The sequence below is a fragment of the Microcaecilia unicolor genome, chromosome 6 (assembly GCF_901765095.1).
Source record: "Microcaecilia unicolor chromosome 6, aMicUni1.1, whole genome shotgun sequence".
In the NCBI taxonomy this organism is placed as follows: Eukaryota; Metazoa; Chordata; class Amphibia; order Gymnophiona; family Siphonopidae; genus Microcaecilia; species Microcaecilia unicolor.
In genome coordinates this window covers 136,682,017-136,706,960 of record NC_044036.1, presented here as the reverse complement: position 1 = coordinate 136,706,960, position 24,944 = coordinate 136,682,017, and the positions used below count along the sequence as shown (strand labels likewise).

General features: G+C 42.4%; 1 protein-coding gene across 2 annotated transcripts in view; it reads right to left on the bottom strand.

Annotated features, from left to right (window-relative positions):
- Nucleotides 1-481: 481 nt before the first annotated feature.
- The window catches only part of ABTB1 (ankyrin repeat and BTB domain containing 1), a 29,887-nt gene continuing 5,424 nt past the window's right edge, over nt 482-24,944 (bottom strand). The window contains exons 3-12 of one of the 2 annotated variants that reach the window (XM_030205763.1): nt 24,655-24,710; nt 22,530-22,674; nt 19,948-20,107; nt 19,357-19,402; nt 15,894-16,010; nt 13,013-13,128; nt 11,153-11,251; nt 10,010-10,177; nt 5,004-5,204; nt 482-4,013 (exon numbers count right to left, since the gene is read on the bottom strand). In XM_030205763.1, the coding sequence (XP_030061623.1) occupies nt 3,807-4,013; nt 5,004-5,204; nt 10,010-10,177; nt 11,153-11,251; nt 13,013-13,128; nt 15,894-16,010; nt 19,357-19,402; nt 19,948-20,107; nt 22,530-22,674; nt 24,655-24,710 (1,315 nt within the window). In that variant the 3' untranslated portion in view covers nt 482-3,806. Of the gene's footprint in view, nt 4,014-5,003; nt 5,205-10,009; nt 10,178-11,152; nt 11,252-13,012; nt 13,129-15,893; nt 16,011-19,356; nt 19,403-19,947; nt 20,108-22,529; nt 22,675-24,580; nt 24,711-24,944 lie in introns of both variants that reach the window. The other variant, XM_030205764.1, reaches the window with a different exon arrangement.

Here is a 24,944-nt window from a genome sequence, read left to right as displayed (position 1 = left end):
CTGGTGCTAGAAAGACAGAAAAACCATGTTTCCCCCGCTGGCCTCTCCACAGGTGGCTGCAGACACAACTGAAGCCTTGCAGGATCCACCCTCTTTTAATGGCACCAGCTGTATCTGAACCCTTATCTCTCTGAAAAATAGAACTCCACACACAACATAAGAGTGAAAATAGAAGCAAATGTAAAACCCTCCTCTCTTAACTCTTTTGTACTGCAGGAATGGAAAGAAGGACAAAAAGATTTCTTTGCCTCCTCCAGCATTTAGCAAGGGGAAAAAAAAAAAAAAAAAAAAAGAGTTCAGCTGTGCACACACAACCCACATGGCAAAGACTTCTAACCTTTAAAAATAAACCAGAGCTCTTGCCGGGGATAATTAACCAAGCTGGAGGAAAGTGTAGTGAAATATATATAGTTTTTTTTTAATTGCTGCATTCATGCTTACACATCTTACTTTTTAAATATATTATCATGTAGAGCTATTCTGAAAACACTTTGCTTTTATGACAATAAATGAGAAATTGTAAAAGGTACAGACAGGTATAAAAAAAACAAAATCACACACATACCAACCAATAAAATAAGGATCCTAATTTTTCAAATTCATCAATAAATTATTTGTAAGCAATAGGAGCCAGGGAGATAATTGAAGAAACCCAGACTAGTGGTAGGTAAAGCACCTAGTCATCAGATTTGTTTGAGCCCAAGAAAAGAATGAACTAGTTGAGAAGGGGGCATGATCCAAAGTCCCAAATTCAATACTTAGCTTATTAAATGGCTTGGTAATAGGTTCATGTGTGATCTCCTACCTACATGCCTTTGTTCTGTTAAGGTAAAGTACGAGACACACTGCCTCATTTTCAAAGCACTTAGATTTAGAAAGTTCCACAGGTTACTATATAGTAACTTGGTAAGTTTAAGTGCTTTGAAAATATCCCTCACAGTGTAATAAATATCAAACACAAGAATTCCCAAGCATGTGTAAATTTTATAACAAAAAACCCTCTGGCATCTCTCATCCAGCGTAGCAGAAATCTCAGTGCTGACCATGTGAACTAATTTTGCCACCTCTGCTCCAATGTTGGTAGCCATTTGACCACCAATCGTCAAAGGGGTTATGTCTACCAGCAGTCATCATCTACCATGGTACCTACATTTCAAGGTGAATTTCTGCTACCAGATTGCATTCAATTACTGAAATAATACTGGGGTGAGAACTCCATCATGGCAATTGGTAAGATGTGGGCAATTTACTGAGAAACTTTCTGTTCCTGTCTTATTTAATGACACAGAACCAGCACATCTCAGGAAAAGGATCACAGAACCCCCCCCCCCCCCTCCATCCCCACCACCACCACAAAAAAAAAAAAAAAAAAAACAGAATTCTACAAGGGATTCTGCATCAGTCACTATTTTCCCTTTTCCTTCCTGTGAAGGCTGGCATAAAGCATTACTACCCAATGCCTGTTGTGCAAGTTCACCATAAAGTGACACAAGGGAGGAGGGGGATAGACAAGAGTTGAGGAGAGACACTACAATTTCCATGTAACAAGGATGAAGAACAAATGGAGAGGGAAGGCACGGTTCCAGACCAGGTTTGGGAATATCTTCAGTGCCCAGGCATGTTAGAGTTCCTCCTTTATTTTACCAGTGATACCAGTCTTGCACCAAAAGGCTCCTCAACATTCTACTGCCACATAGATTCAACCAGCAAATGGCACTGCCTTCCTGCCGTCTAAGAAGAGTCAACACAGCAGCCTCTGCAACCGCTAAAAGGAGTGTCAGGCTCCCATTAGCCTTGATACCTTCCAGCTAGCTCCTATTAAAAGTCAAACTAGAACCAGCCCACCCTTGCCAGATTACTAAAGGAGCTGCCTGCAGGAGTGAGGTGGCATAATCAGAGGAGGGACTGGGAGAGGAGTGGCTGTTTTTAATAAACTGGGCAGGAGCCCAGTGCAGAGCCTCCATGGGCATTGCTTCTCCTCTTTAACAAATACAGCACTCGCACTCGACAACACACAAAAAAAGACCATCACAACGCCTCAACAAAAGGATAAATGACCACCTATCTGCATACTGTAAGAATAAATAATGGACTACATTGTAACCAAGAAGATAAAGGATTTCTCCCTGTCCCGTTCCATATTTGCAATAAAACTGCAAGTTTCCTGATACAAGTCTGCTATTCTCTTCCTCAAACAGAGAGGGAAATATATGGCCCACACATACAAGCACATATATAAGATATATGTCCCACACACTTAAGCAATTATACAAATACAGAAGGCGGCAACTCCCAGGACACACCCCACTAATAGCGTAAAATAACTTTTTTTAAATTACGTTTATCACTAGACAGCATATCGGGGGGGGGGGGGGGACGGAGGGACATCAAATTAATCACTTGCAAAAGGTAGCATAACAAAAGTTGGTTCACTGAGAAAACGCGCAACCAGGAAATGCTAACAATAGGTACATGATTGGCATTCAAGCCTATCAGAAGTGCATCATCACTCTAAAAATGTTTCACTTTTGCATAGTAAAATTTTGAAGAAGAAAAAAAAAAGTGGGGGGGGGGGGGGGGGGATGGAAGGTAAAGAACCCCACTCACCAAACCAAATCAACTCAAAATGTGACTATTATGAAAGAAATACAACTTGTCTAAATAGCAATAGAAGTTTTTTTCAGGTGCTCAAATTTCACAACCAAACACCACAAAAGACCTGATTTTAAAAGATCTTCCAGACCTCGGTGAAAACACACAATGGCTGCATGTTTCTTGTTAAATAATTCTCAATGGGACAAGAAACATACAACCGTTGTCTCTCCACCGAGGTACGGAAGATCTTTTAAACTCAGGTATTTTGTGGTGTTTGTTGGTTGTGATATTATGAAAGCAAGGTATGCATAACTCATGCAACACAAATGCTCCTGATCCCAAGATCCGAAACAGGAAATTCCAGGCACACCTGGAAGAAAGTTCTGGGTGAGCAAAGCAACCCCTGCTTTCAATTTTAACACAGTCGATTTTGTTCAGTGAGTGGGGGTCAAATTATGAGCAAGCGGTATATTTAGGGAGTTGATTATAAGAAGTGTGAGCCTTTTCTCACCTCTACCGGTACATTTGAACGGACCTTGCTTACTTTTCACGTTTTCCACATAAGATTTCTCTTTGTGTAACATCGTCATCTTTGTTATGAGTTCTAGACAGCATGCAGCATTGAAGATCCAACAACTCACAAAGCATGGCAGTCCAAAACCCAACTATATACAGCATGGTATGGATAATTTTAAGTGAAATTCTTCTGGTGCGATTGCTACAAAGCACTGTCACTTTTGTTGAGGATTTCATTCTGTCTGCTAGATGTACATGATGCCAACACAATGGAAAGAGAATTTATTTCAAGTCGACGATATAAGGATGCTTCATATCATTATTTTTGTCCTTGAAGTATGCAATCTTCAGTTTTAGAAATTCAAAGCAGGCCATTAGGAGACATCGATTAATAGCAGGCAGCAGAAAAGCCAGCAGGTAAGGTGCTGACATTAAAAGGTCACAAGTTGAAGTTCCTGTCCTGCTGTGTTCCACAGTCCTGAAATAATTACTCTCCATCTCTCTTCTTCTCAAAAAGAGATCAAAACCATCCAAAGTGGCTCAAGCATGAGCAAATGAGAGGGGGAAAAATTAAAAGGAAAGGAGTGAGACAAAAACCACAGAGGGAGACTAAAAGTCAAATAAAGACACCTTCTTGCCTGGGGACTTGAATGTCTCCTGACCCGTCTTACTAGGTACGAAGCTGTTTAAACCCATTAGCATTCTAGCCCCAGAGTAGCCAAGAGTCTCTCCAGGGCTTCCAGCTTCAGGCTGGCTTCTTCAATCGCACTGTAAGTCTGCACATTGCTGGTGATGTGGAAACGAATGTCATCGATAAGCGGGATGGAGTCTGTCTCCTCACGCTCCTCCACCGCCTCTGCATCTTCTTTCACTACAGTTGCAAATTCTTCCAACTCCACTATCTGTAAAGAGTAATCATGAAAACAGTAAAGTATTAAAGAAAAGAGGTGATAGCTTGTTGTGAATGTGGGATGTCTGTCCTGCATCCAGTGGTTTTAGAGGTGCAAACAAAGAGATAATCCTGGTCCCCATTCTTACCCATCCCCAGTCAATTAATTTCCATCCCCACCCCATCCCCATCATATTGGTACCGTCCCCTCACCATCCCAGTACCCAACCTACATTTAAAGATCTTGTCATTTAAAAAATTTAACACAAAACAATATCTTGAATATGCAGGATTTTTTTTTTAAGCTCAGATGTTGGTATTTCAAGTTCCTGAGTTGAGGTGGGCACAGGGACATAATTTGGTCCCCCATTCACTTCCCATCCATCCCTTCCCATCCCTGCGGTATTAATGACTGTTTTGTCACCAACGCCACAGATTTAGGAAGGCTTCCCGTTGTCCCCATCCCTGTGCACACCTCTACAATGGTTTGCTTGCTGTGGACAAAGTATTATGGGCTGTACAAACTACAAAGAAGAAAGCAACTGAAGATTCCTGCCCTGGGTGGAAACCAAGTGCTGCTGGAGGGTCAGCACCAGCAGAAAAGTTAAAAGACTAAAATCCCCCTTTGGCTGATTCAGCCTTTCAACCTTCTGAGGCAGAGACAATGGGGAAAAAAAAGTTTCAGTGACTCAGGCCAAACGATACCAACTCTGACCAGGTATCCAGTTTATAACGTGTATCGGGTGAAGGAACAGCATTATATTCTTAAACGTTCAATAAACTGAGCACAGAATTAAAGAGGCAGCACTTTTATATTATGCTCACATTCTGTTGCTTATATCACCTGCTACTTAAAATTCTGTGTACAAAAGTAAATCCAATGCCTCAGTCACCTCCTGCATTACTTACATTATTGTCAATGGTAGAGAAGCACATACCCATCTATCCTGCCTTTATATGGAAAATACACAATCATAACGCCCTTATGGCTGAGACTTTTTACCTTTTCAATGATTTTTGCCATATACTCTGTACACTGGTCCTCCAGCCGGGTCAGCTGAAAGAGCTTTGCTACTTTCCAGATGCCGATAACGTTGTCTTCGTCCAGGGTCTGGGCCAGGGTCTTCCCACACAACCGCTTAAGCCCAGGGAGCAGGTACATGTCAGCCAGGCACAAAACATCATAGACGTTCTCTGGAGAGAGCTGCAAACAAAGAGATACGCTCAGATACATTTGCTGTGATTTCTATCCTCTTACTTTAGAAAAAAATGTGAAACTTTAAAAACAGCAGCCACACATGCAGCTTCCAAAGTGAGATTAGCTAAAACCCTAACATTAACCACACATCAATTATTTTCCTTGTATTGTATTTAAGATCTGGGGGCAAGAGATTTCCAGGTAAAAACAGCAGGCTCATCTATTAATGCTGCTATTACTCCAGCTGGCTCTACCACGTTCCTCCTTGACTGTGGTATCCCCCCAAGACTCCATCCTGGCCCCTCTCCTGACCAATGCTGAAAATCTTGGCTTCATTGCTTATGCAGACCTTCCTGATAATACCGCATCAGAGACGGACACCCTGAACACTAAGCTTGCTGATCGGTTCTCACTACAGTGACCTACTGAACGCTACAAAATCGAAAGGTTTATTGATCTTGCACATAAGAGGAGATTACTACTACTACTACTACTACTTATCATTTCTATAGCGCTACTAGACGTACACAGCGCTGTACACTTGAACATGAAGAGACAGTCCCTGCTCAACAAGAGACTCTCTTGTCTCACCTGTTCTTATGTGTGGATCACCTGTCATATTTGCACAAAACCGTTGAAATTTTAGGTGCCATTTTTGATCAAACACTAAACTTTAAAGCCCTTATCTCTCAGACTATCAGACAGTGTTTCTTTAAGCTACACATGATCTGCTTAGTTCATCATCAGCTTTTACCACACCTGCTCTAGGAATAACCTTGACTACTGCAATAGTCTCCTGCAAAGGTCAGCGAGCCACAGACCTTCACCATCATCAAGAATCCAAAATTCTGTGGTTAAACTTCTCACTGGCTCTAAGCAGTATGATCATGTTAGACTTTTATTACATGAGGAGTATTGGTTGCCGGAGATTCACAGGATTAAATTTAAAATTCTTATCAAGGTCCACAAGGTGCATAATTCCGGCTCCACTTCATATTGCAGTAGTTTATCCACTCCTACCCTAGCTGAGATAATATTTAACCATCTCTCTGACCTCATGTGCAACTTTATTCAAATCAATCACCTTACTTTCTAATTCTTCCTACTTTCTTACTCATCTGTATGTTACAACTTTGCCTTACCCTTCACTACCAATTATAATGTTCTAGTACATAGTGTGTTGTCATTGCAAGAGGTATATCATGCCATACTTTGTATTGTCGTTCGAATATTTTTACTACTCTAATTGCCTACTGCTCATGTTTGATCTATTCTTACTGTACACCACCTTGAGTGTACAGTACATTTGTCTCAGCTTCTGATTCTCTATTTCTCAAGACGAAATCTCTGCTCTTCACTTCTGATTTCCTCCCTTTGGCAGATTTCACATGGCTTCATCAGATCCCATATTTTCAGTGTCATTGGCCCCTCTTCTCTCTGGAATGCTCACTCCTTCATACAATTTAAAAAGCAGTCTGAAAATGCTTCTTTTCCATGATGCTTTTGTTTCACCACTCTCGACGGTTTGTCTGGGTGGCTGTGACTGGATCTGCAATACAGACTTTATCTTTATTTGTTTTGCGGTATATTTTAGTTATTCCTCTCCTTTCCCTTCATATTTCCTACTTTTTTATATATTTGTAAACTGCTATGACAGATTACTAAAAAGCAGTCTATCAAGAAAATAATAAACTTGGAAATTTAGTGCCCTGGACACCTGCCTCTTGCTTATGCTTAGACTCAGTACATCTTTTAACCCAAAGCGTTGAAAACTGGGAGGATCTGATGGGCATGATGGTTCTTGAGAAGCCTTGCTCCTTACGTACACTTTCTCTAACAACCTGTCATTTGCTACAGTTGGAGAGAGTGCTGGGCTCTCTGAAACCTTGCTAGGAACTGTTACAGTTCTTATAAAGTTCTTACAGCTGTCCTTGTTCATCTATCGGTGCTAAACACTTTTTCAGTTCCAGCTACCCATTCATCAGCCTCTTTAGCAGAAATGGCAAGTCAGTGGGCTTTATTTGCTTTATTACAACTAGGTTATATGAAAACTGAGGAGCTTCTACAAGAGTGTTAACTGTGCCACTATGCAAGCGATAGTGGATTGTCATCTCTACCACTGACACTAATAGATAAAATAGAAGAAGCTCACTTGTATACTCTTATCCCAGTTTTTCCCAAGTCAGTCCTGGAATACCCCTTGCCAGTCTGCTTTTCAGGATATCCACAATGAATATGCATGAAAGAGATTTGCATACAATGGAGGCAATGTATGCAAATTAGGTTTTCAGGATATCCACAAATAAATATGCATGACATTGATTTGCAAACATTGCCGCCATTATATACAAATCTCTTTCATGTGTATCCATTGTGGATATCCTGAAAAGCAGACTGGCAAGGGGTACTCCAGGACTGACTTGAAAAACACTGCACTATCCCAGCAATTACAGGCGGTGAAAAAGATCAGTACCCTTCTGATGTGCCCTTGTCAGATCTTAATTCCAGTGCCCCTACTCTCTCCCTCATCTGTCTCATGCATCTGTCTCCATCATGCCACAGTCCAGTTGCCGCTTTTGTCCTAGTGCCTGTGCAGACACCTCTGCTGTTCCTCCCACCCCAAAGCCCATGATATATTTATGAATCTAAAATGTACAGTGCTCTGTATCAATGAAGTCCCACATTGCTCATGTAACTTATGATCAAAGCCCTCAGGGCCACAGGAGGAAACAGAGAAGCAGCAGCATATTTAACTGGCGCCCCAGGCAATCACCTGGATTGCCTCCAGCAATAAACTAATCCTAGTAAATATAACTGACAGCGGTACAGGTGCAGTTTCCCAAAATACTGGCCAATTATAGATAGACTAAAGTGATACAGGAAACTTCTTGCCATAAGCCCTGTGGCTGTTTTGAAATAAATAGAAGGTAGACGAATTATAGGAGAGGATTTCTTTTTTTGTTTGTTTGTTTTTAGTAGTGGAGATAGAGACATTTTTACACTGGATCTTAGTGCTCCACCCTCTTCATTTGGGATACTTCTCATTCTGCAGCAGCAGAGTTTCCCAGGAGGACCTCAGAGAAGTATCAAGAAGGCCTAAATTCCAATCCAATGGTATCCTTCAATATAGACAGATCAAAGCCAATAATCAGGGACAAAGCCCCACATGTTAGGTGGCATTTTGAAGTCTTTAAAAAGATCAGTAACACTGCAAAACGGGATAAACCGACAGTTGGGTGGCTTACTGCAAAAGGTATGCATGTACTTGGAAGCTCACAAAGAACAGGACTATTTTCAAAAACAAGGGGCCTGTATAAAGTGAGTTTGCAAATCAGGGTAGCATGCATGTAGATGGCTGCACATACATTTAACAGGTGCAGTAGCAGTTTATTTGTATTCACTTAATACAGGTCTCAAGAATGCCCTTCCTCACCCCCCAAACATCTCTCTCTGCTCTGACCAAGTTCACCCACACTTTTAAGATTGAAAACCTACTTACGCTCATACAGATGACTTATGGGGCTTTATTCTGCTTTTACCCAAACAACAGGTGACTTATGTCTCAAATTTTACCCCACCATGTCCCCTCATCTCCCAAATCTTCCCAAACCCCAATGTCAACTGAAAACTCATAAAATTAATTGTATCATCATAACTCATAAAAGAGAAAAATTCTGAAAGGAAAGTATGTATTTTTTTTCCCATTCATGCCTATTCATGTCATTGTGACCATGGATTTACACCTGAAGAGATCCTCCCTTAGAAAACAGAAGTCCGTGGAGTTGGGGGTCACAAAAGGACTACATGCCCTTCCATTTTTTAAGCAGGTGTTGAAGACGGGACAAGAAGTAGAATACAATGTGCTGCTACACCAAAATGTATTTTAAAAATGTAGTAAATAAACAACTTGTAAAAAAAAAGAGGTACTGAAGCAACACGAAGATCCAAAAAATCCACAAAATTTAACTACGACTGGTTAATCATTGCTATAGCACTACTAGATGTACATATTATATGCAGGTACTTTCTCTGTTCCTAGAGGGCTTACAATCTAAGTTTTTGTACCTGGGGCAAATCCAAATAAATTAGAAAAAAAAACAGCTGTTTCTATGCACCAGAGCTGTGACAGGCTCTCTGCTACCATCTAGTGGCAGGACTCATTCATTTGTACAAGCAAAAAGGCCCAGTGCTGTGTCTATACTGAATGTTTTCTATAGCAGGGGTTTCCAAACCTGGTCCTGGAGGCACCTCAGCCAGTCAGGTTTTCAGGATATCCACAATGAATATTCACTGCATGCAAATCTCTCTCATGAATATTCATTGTGGATATCCTGAAAACCTAACTGGCTGGGCCGCCTCCGGGATCAGGTTTGAGAACCCCTGTTCTACAGTATTTCTGGATGCTGTAAAGTGCTATTTGAGAAACAATATGAAGAAGCTACCACATTTCTAGGGGTTGGGGGGGAATTGATATAATTGTGTTTTGTATTTTATTATAACTTGTCTGAAGCTGCTTGGTGAGGTGAGCATATCAAACAAAGAAATACATGTAAATGTCAGTCCTTACATTAGTGTGATAAAATGGAAGTGCCAGAACACACATGACGTGAATACCTTCAGTTCACCACAGTTTCTTATAATTTGGATCTTAACACAATTTTCCACTGTCCCTTATTTATATCTATTTTGCTTATAGGGTGGGCTCATAGCAAAGATTTTGTAACTAAATACAGTGCATAAACAAAACTGAAGGCCTAAATTGGACAGGGGGCCAGCAACAGAGGTGAGGGGACTTGCTGGCCTTACTGTACCTCTGTGTTGTCACTGTAGATGTAGTACAAAACCCGGATGAAAATGTCTTCAGAGATATTGTGAAGAGTCACCACAGGGATGCTTGGCTGTGTCTGCAGCTCTCCGCTCTCACTGAAATGGTCTTCCAAGAGGGCCTTGAAATAATCACTTCGCCCACAGAAGAAGGCCTGTAAAGTACAGACGCAGAAGAAGCTAAGTGCCATTACAGCAAGGTAAACTTAAATGTACAAGTCCTCTCAGGCAGGGAAATACTCAACTTGACTCAGGTTTGGAAAGGTGAGCAATCAAATCTGAAATCCAAATAAAGCTCAACCCAACCTGCCCCAGGATTGCTGGATACATTTTTCTTTTGCTCACAGGAGGGCACAATACTTGGATATTACAAAGATATATATATTTAAAAAAAATACAATAAACCTAAAAAAGAAAAGCCTATTAAAAATAAACAAGGAAACTCTAAAATTATCATCAATATAACATTGCTAAAAATAATGTTAAAAATAAAAAATGCATATCTAAAAACAGAAAATATGCTACAATAGCCAAAGAGCATTAAAAAAAATTCCAAATTAACTCAGATGCTAAAAAGCACAGAGAAATCTCAAAAGACCTATAAAATTAAAAGATTTGGTTTCAGTCTCACCAAAAGAACAGCACACTAAGGATCAAACACAAAAGGCCATACTGAACAAATCACATTTTAATGAAACAAGCAAAAGATATGGTTGTAACCTGCTGAATAGGAACAAAATTCCATCATTTGTTTTATTGTTCTAAACTGCTAAGGTGTTAATATGATGGATGGTACATCAAGTTAATAGGGTTGCAATAGAAAAAGTCAAGTTCATGTCTTAGTCTCATAGTAGACAGAGAGGGCACATGTAGTCAAACTGAACTTGCAGAAAGAGGAGTCCTTATAGAAGATAACAGATCTAAAAAGCCTTTACTATAAAGGACTTAAGTCACGCAAGACTTTATAAGTTAAAAGATAATTATCATACCCAATTTTAAAATATTAACAATCAATGCAAAATTATCCCACCATACCAACTTCCCTCTAACTGAGAACAGCAAGAGAGACTGCTGAGGTGTTTTTATAACCCTGATCTCAAAATTACTTTGCACCACAAGGAATTCCCTACCTTATGGCAAAGGAAGTTGTAATCTGACACACGAAAACACACATCTGGGCAGCTTTTGAAGTTGTCTGTACTATCAAATGGCAGCTCTCCATATCCCACCTGAAAGAATGAACAGGTATATAAATATACATAGCAATATATACAGAGAAAAACTTAGGAAGGATCATTTTGGGGTATAGAACACCTGGAGTATAAAGAGAAAAGCCCTTCTAAGTCATGTGCTGGAAACTCTCCTGTAGACCAATTCTTTTCAGGGCCTCCGTAAGTCAGTCCTGTGATATTTGAGGTGATACAGTAAGTCTCCTCTAGGGGTCAACCACTCAAGACCCTATGCCAGTGCCTGAAATCCGATTCTCTGAATCTACTCCCCGATGTATGTTACCCACTTTCAGCATCGCCAGGTAAGAGGCGCTACAACGACGCAGAAAACTGGGATGCTGAAAATGTAATGCGGGAAGATGTGAGTGAACCTTTGCTGCAGCTGCTTGAACACCTATGTTTAAGGGAAGCAGTTTAGATTTATCCATAACACACGTGTTCACAATGTTGTGTAACTTTTTAACGAGCAACATAACAAAAGCCATGCTCAGTCAGACCAAGATCCACCAAGTCCAGCATTCTGTCTCCGACAGAGTCCAGCCTGGGTTACATACCCAGCAGATCCTAAAAGGAGGACTGATTTCTCATAGCTCATTTCCAGGAATGAGCAACAGTTCTCCCAAATCTATCTAGCTAATAATTTGTTATAGGTTTTTCCTCCAGGAACTTATCCAAATCTCTTCTTATTCCACAGATTATTATGCACTGGATGACCAAACATTTTTAATCTGCTGATTGTTAGTTTCATGGTGTGCCTTCTTGTGTTGTTTGTAAGGTTATACAATGTTCTCTATTTAACTGTTCCACCCACATAATGTTATAAGTTTCTATCCTCTCTGTCATCTGTTCTCCAAGCTGAAGAACCTTAACCTGTTTAAGGGGAGATGCTCTATCCTTGCTATCATTTTTGCCATCCTTCTCTTAAACCTCTAGTTGCGCTGTGTAAGTTTTGGGATAGGGTGCCTACAACTGCACACAATATTCAAGATGCAGTTTCACCAGGGACTTATACAAAGCGTAATGATATTCTCAGTTTTGTTTTCCATTTCTTTTATGAATAATCCCCAACATGAATGTTTTTTTTGTTTGGTTGTTTCTTTTTTTTTAACAGCCAAAGCACACTAGGTTGTACATAAGTACATAAGTAATGCCACATTGGGAAAGACCAAGGGTCCATCGAGCCCAGCATCCTGTCCACGACAGCAGCCAATCCAGGCCAAGGGTTAGTCCACAGTGATTCCTTTTCATAACTCATAATCTAATATTTTGTATCTGTATATTCAGACACTGGGAGGTGAGGGTAGGGTTAAAGTACTCAACACAAAGATACAAAGAAATAATAAGAGTGTGAAGCTCCCCAGAGGCATGAGCTTTAATGAATATTTGTCCTTTCCACTGCCAATTGTAAACATTAGTTGGGGGTCTAAAAACAAGACATCTCTTCTAACATGAAGAGCTGGAAGATTTGTTCTGAAACAAGAAAGCATTAACAGCATATCACTGCATCAGTGAGGAAGTGTCAGCTTCATCTAGAGAGTACTCAGAATGGGGAAATGGAGCTTCACTAGACAACAAATCTCCATCTGCACAGAGATAAGACAAGTGTGAAGTATAGTCTCTGTAAAATTGGGAAGTAAGGGGTTTCTTTTATTTAGCAACGCCCATACCCTAAGCTCAGCAGGCAGGGCGCAGTCTGCACAGAGATGAGTGTGAAATACAGTCTGTGAATGTATGACTGGGAAGCAAGGGTTTAGCCCCTACCCTGAGTTCAGCAGGCAGGGCGCAGTCTGCTAGCAGAGCCAGGTCCTCCTGCAGTCTACAGTTACCTTGAGACTCAATCGTCAGCACTTTCACCCAGGTCCCAGGCTTGGAAGACACTGAGAAAGATACAACAGGAGGGGAAAGTTAAGAAAGGCAAGACAAATCTTTCTAGCAAGCTGTGTTATGAGCACACCAGTTCCTAGTGCCCATCCAGGTACACAAACAATGCATCTCTGATGTGGGGCTTTAACAGTCCTAAGTCCACTGCACCGAGCAGCTTCCATACATTTTGTGTTCAAACTTTTTTATTCTAGCCACTATTTTCAGTATCAGTCTTTTCTCAAAGGAGGAGGTATCATATATACACAATCCTATAACCCCCAGCTCCTATCCACTCTTATTTAAACTCAACCAACAAATGTTTTAGGGAGTAGTGTAATGGATCTATCACAGTGATGGCGAATCTATGGCACGCAGAGCCCTCTCCCTTGGCACGCGCGCCGTCGCCATCGCTGGTCCGCCCACTCTCCCTCCCAGTTCGGCCTTCCACCCGCCCTCCCTCCAATGCAACGAGCAACAGCCAGCCCGCCCGCCCGTCCTCCCTCCTTCCCTCCCTCCCAGCACCAGGAACCCCCCTCCTCCTAAAATTTAAAAAGCGTACCTCCTCAGTCGGGGTTAAGGCGGCGTGCGTCGGCAGCGGCAGCGAAGCGCCTGTGCTTCACTCGACGCGCCTTCGGCCTTCCCTGTCTCTCAAGCTCTGGTCCCGCGGGACCAGAGCTTGAGAGACAGGGAAGGCCGAAGGCGCGTCGAGCGAAGCACAGGCGCTTCGCTGCCGACGCACGCCGCCTTAACCCCGACTGAGGAGGTTGGAGGTACGCTTTTTAAATTTTAGGAGGAGGGGGGTTCCTGGTGCTGGGAGGGAGGGAGGACGGACGGGCGGGCGGCCTGATGCTCGTTGGGTTGGAGGGAGGGCGGGAGGCCGGCCTGGTGCTGTCTGTGTGCTGCTGGGTGGGAGGGAGGCCTGATGGTGGGTGCTGGGTGGGAGGGAGGCCTGCTGCTGCATGCTGGGTGGGAGGGAGGCCTGATGGTGGGTGCTGGGTGGGAGGGAAGCCTGATGGTGGGTGCTGGGTGGGAGGGAGGCCTGCTGCTGCGTGCTGGGTGGGAGGGAAGCCTGATGGTGGGTGCTGGGTGGGAGGGAGGCCTGCTGCTGCTGCGTGCTGGGTGGGAGGGAGGCCTGGTGCTGGGTGGGCTGCTGGACATTTGTGGCTGGAGGGGAGAGGATGGTTGCTGGACATGGATGGAGGGCAAGAAATGAAGAAGAAAGGAGGAAAGTAAAGAAATCAATGGAAAGGAAGCCCTGGAAATGGAGTTAAGAGAACAGATAGAGAGCAGCAGAATCAGCGACTAGAACCAATATGAATAGAAAAACAAAATCACAAGACAACAAAGGTAGGAAAAATCATTTTATTTTCATTTTAGTGTTTGGAATATGTTGAATTGGAGAATTTACATCTGCTGTCTTATTTTGCACTGGGCATACTGGAGCTCTAACAGCTTACAGAAATGATTTATAATGGAAGAAAGTCATGTTATTTTTTTCTCCTAAACTAGTATAATATTTTCAATGATGTCTGTTTATATGCGCCATGGCTGGTGTAAGGGGTGTGGCTATCATAGGGGTGGAGTCATATGTGGTGACCCCGCCCATAATGAGTACCGGCACTTTGCGATAAATAATTCGGTTTTGGGTTGCTGTTTGGGCACTCGGTCTCTAAAAGGTTCACCATCACTGATCTATCAGATCTTCATGTCACCACCATTCAGGCTATATACGTGAGCCAGGCACTTTCTTATGGTGGGCATGTGTTCGTCATTGAACCAATATTTTTTAAAATTTTTCTTTGAATTTTACCCATCAATTTTCTAAAGATTTCCTAATTCAAAGTCCATAATAAAATTACTTAACTTGCAAAAATCTTCAGTTCTTCAATACTTTTATCTTACTGTCTTTTTTTTCACAGTCGTTACTTATATCAGAGATGTTCATTAATCCAGAATTAAAAAGACAGTAAGATAAAAGTATTGAAGAACTGAAGATTTTTGCAAGTTAAGTAATTTTATTATGGACTTTGAATTAGGAAATCTTTAGAAAATTGATGGGTAAAATTTAAAGAAAAATTTTAAAAAATATTGGATCAATGACGAACACATGCCCACCATAAGAAAGTGCCTGGCTCACGTATATAGCCTGAATGGTGGTGACATGAAGATCTGATAGATCCATTACACTACTCCCTAAAACATTTGTTGGTTGAGTTTAAATAAGAGTGGATAGGAGCTGGGTGTCATAGGATTGTGCAAACTTTTTTACTGACATAATATGAAACAGAGAACAAAGATCAGAAGTTGCCAGCATTTATAACATTAACCCCAATCCCTTTCGTCCCTCAATCTCTCCCCCCCCAAACCAAAGTAAATCAAACTCTTAAACACCAAACTTCTCCTAGCCAGAAGGCCTTGGTTCTTATGAACTCCTGGGAATACAACAAAAGAAATCATCCTCCCCTCCCTCACTCCCATGCATTTGAATATCTAACCAGCTTTTCAGCAATAACTATCACAGGTAACGTAGGAAGCTATGGCCTCTCATCCACAGTCTTCACCTTTGCCCTTTGCTCCCAATGTATAAACCTGAACCAATTAATGGTCCCAGTTATCACCTCAGATGGTATAACCACAACTCTAACATATAAACTGGGAAACAATTCTACCCAGGTCCAGCAGAAGATCTAGAAGATAAGGGCAAGAGTGGGTAAACGAAACAGAAAGTCTTTGCTCACATTTTGGGAAGCCTACATATATAAAAGGGAGGAAATCTTACCAAACTCATACACCTTTTTACACTTGCTCTCCAGCTCCTCAATGAGGTCCTGAAGCCTGCACTGCTTTGCCAGTCTCTTACAATCCTCCACATGTTCCACATCAATATCCAAGCGACCTGCCAGAGAAGCAGCAAGATCTCATTCTCGGGCACCTACACAGGACCCTAAACCAGCATTTACAGCAAATGACAGAAAGGTAGGACAACGGGAGATAATGTGACTTTCCCATGCTCAAAACAAGCGTCAGTGGTAGAAGCAGCACTTCAACCTAGATAGCCCAGTTCCCAGCATATCATCTCACTGCATTAATCTCACCCCTCTCTCCTTCATTTCTGATTGTTGGTATATCCAATAGACCCTTCCAGAATATATACTAAATTGCACCTCATTTCATGTAGTTGAACTGGATGAGTATTAAATCATCAAATGTTTTTGTTACCACTGATCCTAAACTTTGGATTCTATGCCTGTTGAATTACATATTTTTCAAAATTATGATGTATTTAAGAAACTGCTGGAAGACATACCCATTCAAACAGGAATTTGGAAGCGAGATGGCATCTTAAGAACTTATTATTATTATGAGCCACCTGCAAGTATGGTTGATCCGTTTCACTCATGGTAAGATGTGGTGTTTTTAATGTTTATATTTATTTATATTTATCTTGTTTGATATTTAGTTATATCGTATGTTTGATATACTATCCTGCTTATTTTCGAAGGAGAAGGCCGGCCATCTTCCGACAAATCGGGAGATGGCCGGCCAAAATCGGTATAATCGAAAGCTGATTTTGGCCGGCTTCAACTGCTTTCCGTCATAGGGCCGGCCAAAGTTAAAGGGGGAGTGTCGGAAGTGTACCGAAGGTGGGACGGGGGCGTGGTTAAGATATGGCCGGCCTCAGCCGATAATGAAAAAAAGAAGGCCGGCTCTGATGAGCATTTGGCCGACTTTACTTGGTCCTTTTTTGTTCATGACCAAGTCTTAAAAATGTGCCCTAAATGACCAGATGACCACCGGAGGGAATCGGGGATCACCTCCCCTTACTCCCTCTATGCCAGCCTCAAATGTCGTACCCAGCTCCATACAGCAGTATGCAGGTCCCTGGAGCAGTTTTTAGTGAGTGCAGTGCACTTCAGGCAGGCGGACCCAGGCCCATCCCCCCCCCCCCCCCCCCCACCCACCTGTTACACTTGTGATGGTAAATGGGAGCACTCCAAAACCCACCTGAAACCCACTGTACCCATATCTAGATGCCCCCCGTTACCCTTTAAGGGCTATGGTAGTGCTATACAGTTGTGGGGAGTGGGTTTTGGGGGGGATCTGGGGGGATCAGCATCCAAGGGAAGGGAGCTATGTACCTGTGAGCAATTAATGAAGTCCACTGCAGTGCCCCCTAGGGTGCCCGGTTGGTGTCCTGGCATGTGAGGGGACCAGTGCACTACAAATGCTGGCTCCTCCCACGACCAAATGCCTTGGATTTGGCCGGGTTTGAGATGGCCGGCATTAGTTTCCATTATCAGCAAAAACCAATGCCGGCCATCTCTAATGCCGGTGATCTCTAAGGGCTGCCCAAATGTTGAGATTTGGCCGGCCCCAACTGTATTATCGAAACGAAAGATGGCCTGCCATCTTGTTTTGATAATAGAGTCGGGTACGCTGGTTGACGGGGCCGGCCATCAATTATGCCCCTCTATAGGGCTCATTTTCAAAGCACTTAGACTTACAAAGTCCCATAGGTTATTATGTAACTTTGTAAGTCTATGTGCTTTGAAAATGAGCAGCTTTGTGTAAGTTGCTGAGAATGGCAAGATCATGCAGCACAGAAATATTTAAGTAAATAACTCTGCTCATTTTGTTTTGATATAAGAAAAGATGCAGAGCTCTCCAAACTGGTCAAAAATACGATTACCAATCTATTTTTCTACTGTGCAACTACAACTGAAGCCCAACAGACACTGTGACAGAAGACAGCTGAATCTTGTTACAATGAATCCCGGGATGGAGGGAAAGTTTCTAAAGTGTCAGTTCAGTTGAGCCAAAGCATGTTATGGAGAACAGTAAATCAGCACAGGTAAATCAGCACAGGTATCTTTCACTGGTGCACTGCTGACTAATAGTTACTGTGTTTCACGGCACAATGACTAATTCAAAGAGCTGACAATTCATTGCACCTTACCAGAGTGTGAACTGCTCTGAATGCTTCCGTGTTTCATTCTGTGCTGTATGCATGTTCTATTTGACTCTAACAGATCTCTAAGTAGGATATTCTTTCACTCATCTTCTGCAGTTATTTAAAGATTTAATCTTAAGTGTGTTTCCTTCCTTCTCTCTCAGATACAAAAGGAGACAAGGAGATTGTGTGCTGGGGGGGGGGGGGGGGGGGGGGGGGGGGGGGACTAAGCCAGCACATCTCCCAAATGGAACAAAAAGCCACAGATAAAAACTAATAAACTCAAAATAATTTCTTGGTGTAGGTAGAAAAAGTGGCTTGGGCCAGCCTGTTGTCACTGCCTTGTAAGAAAGTTCCCAGTCCCTCAGTTGAGTCTTCTACTTCCTGGGTCAGCTAGTGATTAAACAGAGGTAACCTTTAGCCCCTGAAAGGAAGGATGGGGTTGAGTAAGTTATGGTCATTGGTCACCTGCTGACCAGACTGAAGACCCACAGTTGCAGGGTTCTGGCCAAGGACAGTCACTACAATGGCTAGACTAGTAAGCTGGGAGAGAAGAGATAAAACAGAGGGAGGGGGGGATCTCTGGGCAGAACAGCTCTCAACCTACCTACTTCTGGTACAAACACAAAGGCCAGTCCTGCATTTCTAACAATGCTATCCTGATACATTGTTCGACCAGGCAGCAATGATTTCGATGGGTTGAACAGGGACTACAAATACCATGTTGAAAACCAGGACAGGCCTAAAATGTCTCAATTAGAGTTGGGTAATGAGGCACGTGTGAATGGAGTGGAGGAGTAGCCTAGTGGTTAGTGTAGTGGGCTGACAACCAGGGAAGCCTGTCGTAAAATCTTGCTGCTGCTCCTTTAGAACTTGGGCAAATCACTTAACCCTCCATTACCTCAGACATATAATGAGATTGTAAGCTCTCAGGGGACAGGAAAATACTTAGTGTACCTGAATGTAAGTCACCCTGATTTACTACTGAAAAGATGTGAGCAAAATCTAATTAACCAAAAATACAGTAAAATGAAGGATTTTGATGCCACGTCCCAGCCCTGGTTCTGAGTTGGAAGCTCAAAGAACACAATGAAAGGTCAGAGACAAAACTATTTTTATAAAGGCAGCTCTTGCTGGGACAGTCACTGGCAAGTACAAGATGTCTCTCCTTCAGCCTGGTTCATTGGGAGCTCAGAAACTTCATCCACAGGCAAAGTGAAATGGGACGGAAAGTACAGAGCTAGCAATACCGATTCCACATGCACGCCATGAGTAGCAGCAACTCACTTACCCATATACAGATACTGCAGAATCGAGCCAAAAGCCGCAGGATTAATCTGGAATCAACCACACAGGAGTCATTTAAATAAGCAGAAATTCCATTTCCACAATGCAAGAAAACTCATGAAGTACTGCAGGTTGGTTTTACACAGTTAAGAGCATGACGGCCACCCCCTTATCCACCATTCTGATTCTGTTATCTGGCCAAGCATGCCCTGACTTAATGGAGTCAGGATCCCTTACATACAGAGAGCAAGCTCTTCAATCTCACAAGAACGTTCTTTGCCTCTGGACTAAATTTATTTTTGTTTCTTGTATATGTACAGCAGACGTCAGAGACCCCATAAGTAGAACACTGTCATTTTTCTTAGCATCACACCAGGCTCCCCAGTTACTGGAAGGAACACCGCCTACAGCTGCCTTCCATGTTTGTGGCATATTTGTACTGCTTCAGGCAGGAACATTTTTAGGCCAGTGTACCAAACCTAAAGAACATTTTCTGCTGGGAGTGAGTATATGGTACTTGTCAGCAGTGGTGCCTGACTGCTGGAACTGTGCTGACCTGCTTCCTGAATGAGCAACACCTCTCATACAGCCTTACCAAAGGGTGTTTCAATCCAATCAGATTCTTTCCTTTCCACTTAGCTTCAAACATTTCTGCAAAATAAGTGCTGCGGGCGCTGAGGATGCAGCGGTGGGCACGGAACGTCTCTCCATGGACAACAAAGACAGTGTCGCTCTGATAGCCTTGTTCTAGCAGCCTGTACAAGGGAACAGCAACATCACATAGTAATGAAAAAAGGGTCCAGTGATAGGCTATTTTCTTTTATCCAACGCAAGTAAAAGCAGACAGATCTTAACACATCTCTGTGGCTAGCTACAAGACCCCTCTAAGCTCTGATGTGGTCATTAAGCCCACCGCTTCTTCTCAGGCAAGAAGCCTATGGGCGTCTAATCTTAAAATAAAGCTGGACTGGCTCATATTGCCATGGAACAGGGGTCTGAAAACTTTTACAGCAATTCCATGGTTCAGATTAAAAAAAAAAAAGAGAGACCCCTGCTGGTCAAATGAGTGAAACACAGAAAAGACTTAGAGGTACGCTGAAAAATAGCCTGTGGTAGTGTAGACGCGTGTTTTGGACACGCACAGAATTATTTTTCCGTGCATCTACAAAAAATACCCTTTCTTTAATTTTTGCCGAAAATGGACGTGCGGCAAAATAAAAATTGCCGCACGTCCATTTTGGTTCTGAGACCTTACCACAAGCCATTCACCTAGCGGTAAGGTCTCGTGTCGTAACCGGGCGGTAATGTGCGTCAAATGCCACTTGACATGCGTAGCTGCAGCACGTCAGAAAATAAAAAATGTTTTTCAACCAAGCACCAAAATTGAAATTACCACAAGGGCCACGCGATAACCGGGCGGTAAACTCCAATTTGGCGCATGTAGGCGCCTACACAGCTTAATAAAAGGGCCCCTATATGAAAGAGGAAAAAGGGGAAATAACACCCAAACTATATCCTCAGCACATAAGCCATAAGTCTTTCAGTTTGACCTCTCGAGTGCATCTGATCTAGTTGATTGGGATATTTTAACTATTATATTTAACCAATGTGGTATCCAATGAAATGCTTTGCAGTGGTTTTGAGCTTTCTTAAACATAGAAGTTACATGGTCAAAAAAGATGGTATCTTCTCAGAGAAATGGAAGGCACCGTGTGGAGTCCCTCAGGGATCTCCTCTTTCACCAGTGCTTTTTAACCTATTGATGCGATGTTTAGGTAGGTTACTAGATATTGATTTCCTATACTTTATTTATGCTGATGACATCACGGTCTGACAACTTGGGAAGACACTTTATCCTGGATTCAATTATGCATGCAACAAACAGTGGTCGAAGTGTAAGAAGGACCCGCACGTTTGAACACCTGATAAAGCTAAGTAATATCTGGTGTGGACCCAAATGCACTAAGCAAATTAGTAAAAATTGAATGCATTAAGTGAATCAGTAAAGCAAATTGATAAAAACAGACATATTCACAGAGGTTTTTTGGCCGATGATGAAGAAGCCCAACCCCCGAAGCTTCTAGTTACGCTGGGGGCTTCTCAAGGCCTTTCCTCTGTTAAACACCCTGACTATTTCAGCGATTGTTTTCTCAGTCAGATATTTTGATGCTTGTTTTTGCGATAGCTCCTTACCTTATGAATAGAAGTTCAGGTGTAAGATAAGATAAGGACTACTTTGCACCTACTGCCTCTTGGGGGGGGGGGGGGGGGGGTAATTCTATACCTGGAACCAGATGCAGCATATTCTATCAAGTGAAGTAGGTGTCTTACTTTCCTTTGCAGAATACTAGCATAACTGGGCATGAGCACTTCTGCCTGTGAAAGCGCTCGAGTAAATGTGTACGACTATGTTCCAGAGATACGCACATATCATAGTATTCCAAGTTACGCTCTCCACCCATGTGCACGCCCAACTGCAAACTACGTATTATTGGAGATATACACATAGTTGCAGGACAGGTTTCAGAACCCCCGACATACACGTACATATGTTGTTACTGTAATGATATACTCGTGCAATCAGCTTATAGAATCACCTCTAACGGCAATGGAGCAGTATCAAGAATCATAGCTGTTTTCATTAGCTAGCAAGGGAGGAAACAGCTGCAAGGTACAGGGGTCTATGAAAAGGCTTGTTTCTCTCATGCTCACTTCTTTTTCCCATAATAAGACTACTTTTTCCTTGTGCAAGAAACTGCAAAGAGCCAGAGTAGACAAGTGCAAAGACACAGATGTTTCAGGGAAACCCACCCCAGATCCTCCATCCAACCTGTCACAGATCAGATGGTCAAGAATGCTTAAAAGAAAAAGCAATTGCCTTTTCTTTTAAATTAGTCATATCTGGACACTTCTCACGCCCTCAGCTTTTTCTTTTAAAGATAAATGTGAACATAGACAGAGGGAACCAAACCAGCTCACTTAAAACAGTTTGGTATACCCCTGTATAAAGTGATGATAGAAGCTTCAGTCAACTGAATGAGCAGACTAGACGACGGCCCTGATCCCTGACACTGAAAGCAGGGAAGGCGTGGCCGGGGGGGGGGGGGTCTTCTCTTTTTGTACCAGAAGTACATGAGTCCTCCCCTGACAGAGAGCACATGCATCTGCCATGCTTACCGCTGCAGGAAGTCATCATAGTAATCCCGCTGCATGCACTTGGCAGTGATCTGCTTGTAATCCTTCAGCAGCCTCCGTATGGTATCATTCAGTGCACCATACAAACAGCGCTCCCCATCAAAAGTGTTTGCTTCACACTTTGCCCCTGGCACATAGCAGTTAAAAAAAAAAAAAAAAGCACAAGGACTTCAACAAAATGTACATTTATAACAGTAAGTCAATTGATCTTGCACAGATTTACATTTTTTCTGGGCTTCACTATTCTAAGACCTCAGGAGCTCAAGCACAGCTGATTCTGGGATGGTTTTAACCACTATATTAGACATCCTGAGCACAACCATTTAAAGGTCTGTTCATTTAGTTTTACAAAACTCCAATGTCTAAAGAGCTGGAAATATTCACATTTTTTTGGGACAGCAAATAATTACCATCCTAAAACATGAGCGGTATGGAGTGAAAACGTCACTTGCCAAATGAGCACTGCAACTAAGAGTCTCCTGCTGCTACACTAAACAAAATAACTCAGTAATGCCAGAGGCAATGATTTTCAAGATACCCACACTGTATATGCAATGGATACAGCATTTGCAAATCCATCTTATCCATAGCCACTGTGGATATCTTCAAATCCCAACTGCCTTGTGACATACAAGGACCACAGTTGTTTAACCCTATTTTTATATTGCTTCTTGCTTTGATGTATTTTCAGACAAATTGTGAAACTGAATCAGTGAAATTAAAATTAGAAAACAGAAATGATGAAAAAGTGAAAAGTTTCAAACTATAAGCCCCCTTTAGCTGACAAGATGCAAACTCACCCGTAACCCATCCCCAAGCTCCACTGCAGTTTGCAGGTCACTCGACTCAGAGCTAAACAAACTCAAAATATTACCAACTAGCAGCTGCTCCAGAGAATTATGGTTCCCATTTGTTTGGCCTTTTTTCCCCCCTGCATTTGCTTTCTGACAATAAAATCAATGAAGTATAACTGAAAATCAGATTCAACTCTAATCCCAAAGTAACAAGGTTCAGTGGTTAATAGAATACCAAAGAAAGCCATGATGTGTGGAAATAAAGGGAAAAAATGTAACACGTTCTAGAAATTACTGAAATTGGAAAACAGGAATGGAGCATAAATACCCCACTTTATATGATGGGTATTCATTGACTATGCCAGTATGGCACCAGAGACCTGCACACTGTGCTACAGGCCAGCTATCATTGAATGAGAGAGGAGTACTGGAGGGAGAAGTGGGGATGAGTGGTGGAAGCAAGGCAGGGCCCAGTAAGACAGAGAAGCACCATGAGTGGAGTGCAACAGGTGGATGTGAAGCGTCTGTTCACGCTTTCCAAAAATACTAGGATTAGGGGGCATGCGATGAAACTACAGTGTAGTAAATTTAAAACAAGTCGGAGAAATTTTTCTTCACCCAACACAAAATTAAACTCTGGAATTCGTTGCCGGAGAACGTGGTGAAGGCGGTTAGCTTAGCAGAGTTTAAAAAGGGGTTAGACAGTTTCCTAAAGGACAAGTCCATAAACCACTACTAAATGGACTTGGGAAAAATCCACAATTCCAGGAATAACATGTATAGAATGTTTGTACGTTTGGGAAGCTTGCCAGGTGCCCTTGGCCTGGATTGGCCGCTGTCGTGGACAGGATGCTGGGCTCAATGGACCCTTGGTCTTTTCCCCAGTGTGGCATTACTTATGTACTTATGCCTGACTGCATGGGAGTGGCCATACTGTGACATGGTGTGACACAGTAGCAGCATGTTGGGCTCTGGTGGACACTAGTGTGGCATGCCATGGGAGAAGTCCACATTGTGACTGATTGAGTTGGGAGAGGCATCATGAAGGCATCAGGGTGCAACTCAGTGGAGAACAGCACGGCAGAAGAGAAGGTCAGGGTATCCAAGGAAGAGCACAGCACAGTGAAGATGTGGGCATAGTGGTTACATGCTGGAGAGGGTGTGTGTCTGCCCTTCATTTAGTGATAACCCTCTTCAGCAGTCCTGTACTGCTTATCATTGTTTCCACTATGACCTGACCTCTTCTCCCAGCTCACTGCAGCACTAATACAGTGACCTCACTTTGTTGTTCCCACCATAAGCTGTGCCTTTACCGCTTGCTAGCAGGTAGCGTACAAGCTCTTCATGTCCACAGAGACAAGCATAGTATCTGTCAAACAAAAGAAAAAGAAAAGACATAAGAAAAACAAGACACACAAAACAGACTTTTTCAAAGAGTCTGATTCTCAATTGTACATTTTAATTTCTTCTAAGAAAATCCTTAAATAACCAAATCATGCCGTGTTGGTAATTCAATAAAACCTGTCTACTCAGGAAACTAGCTTGATGTAGACAATATCTTTAACACAAATTATGTTCATAACCAGTCTAACATACATTATAT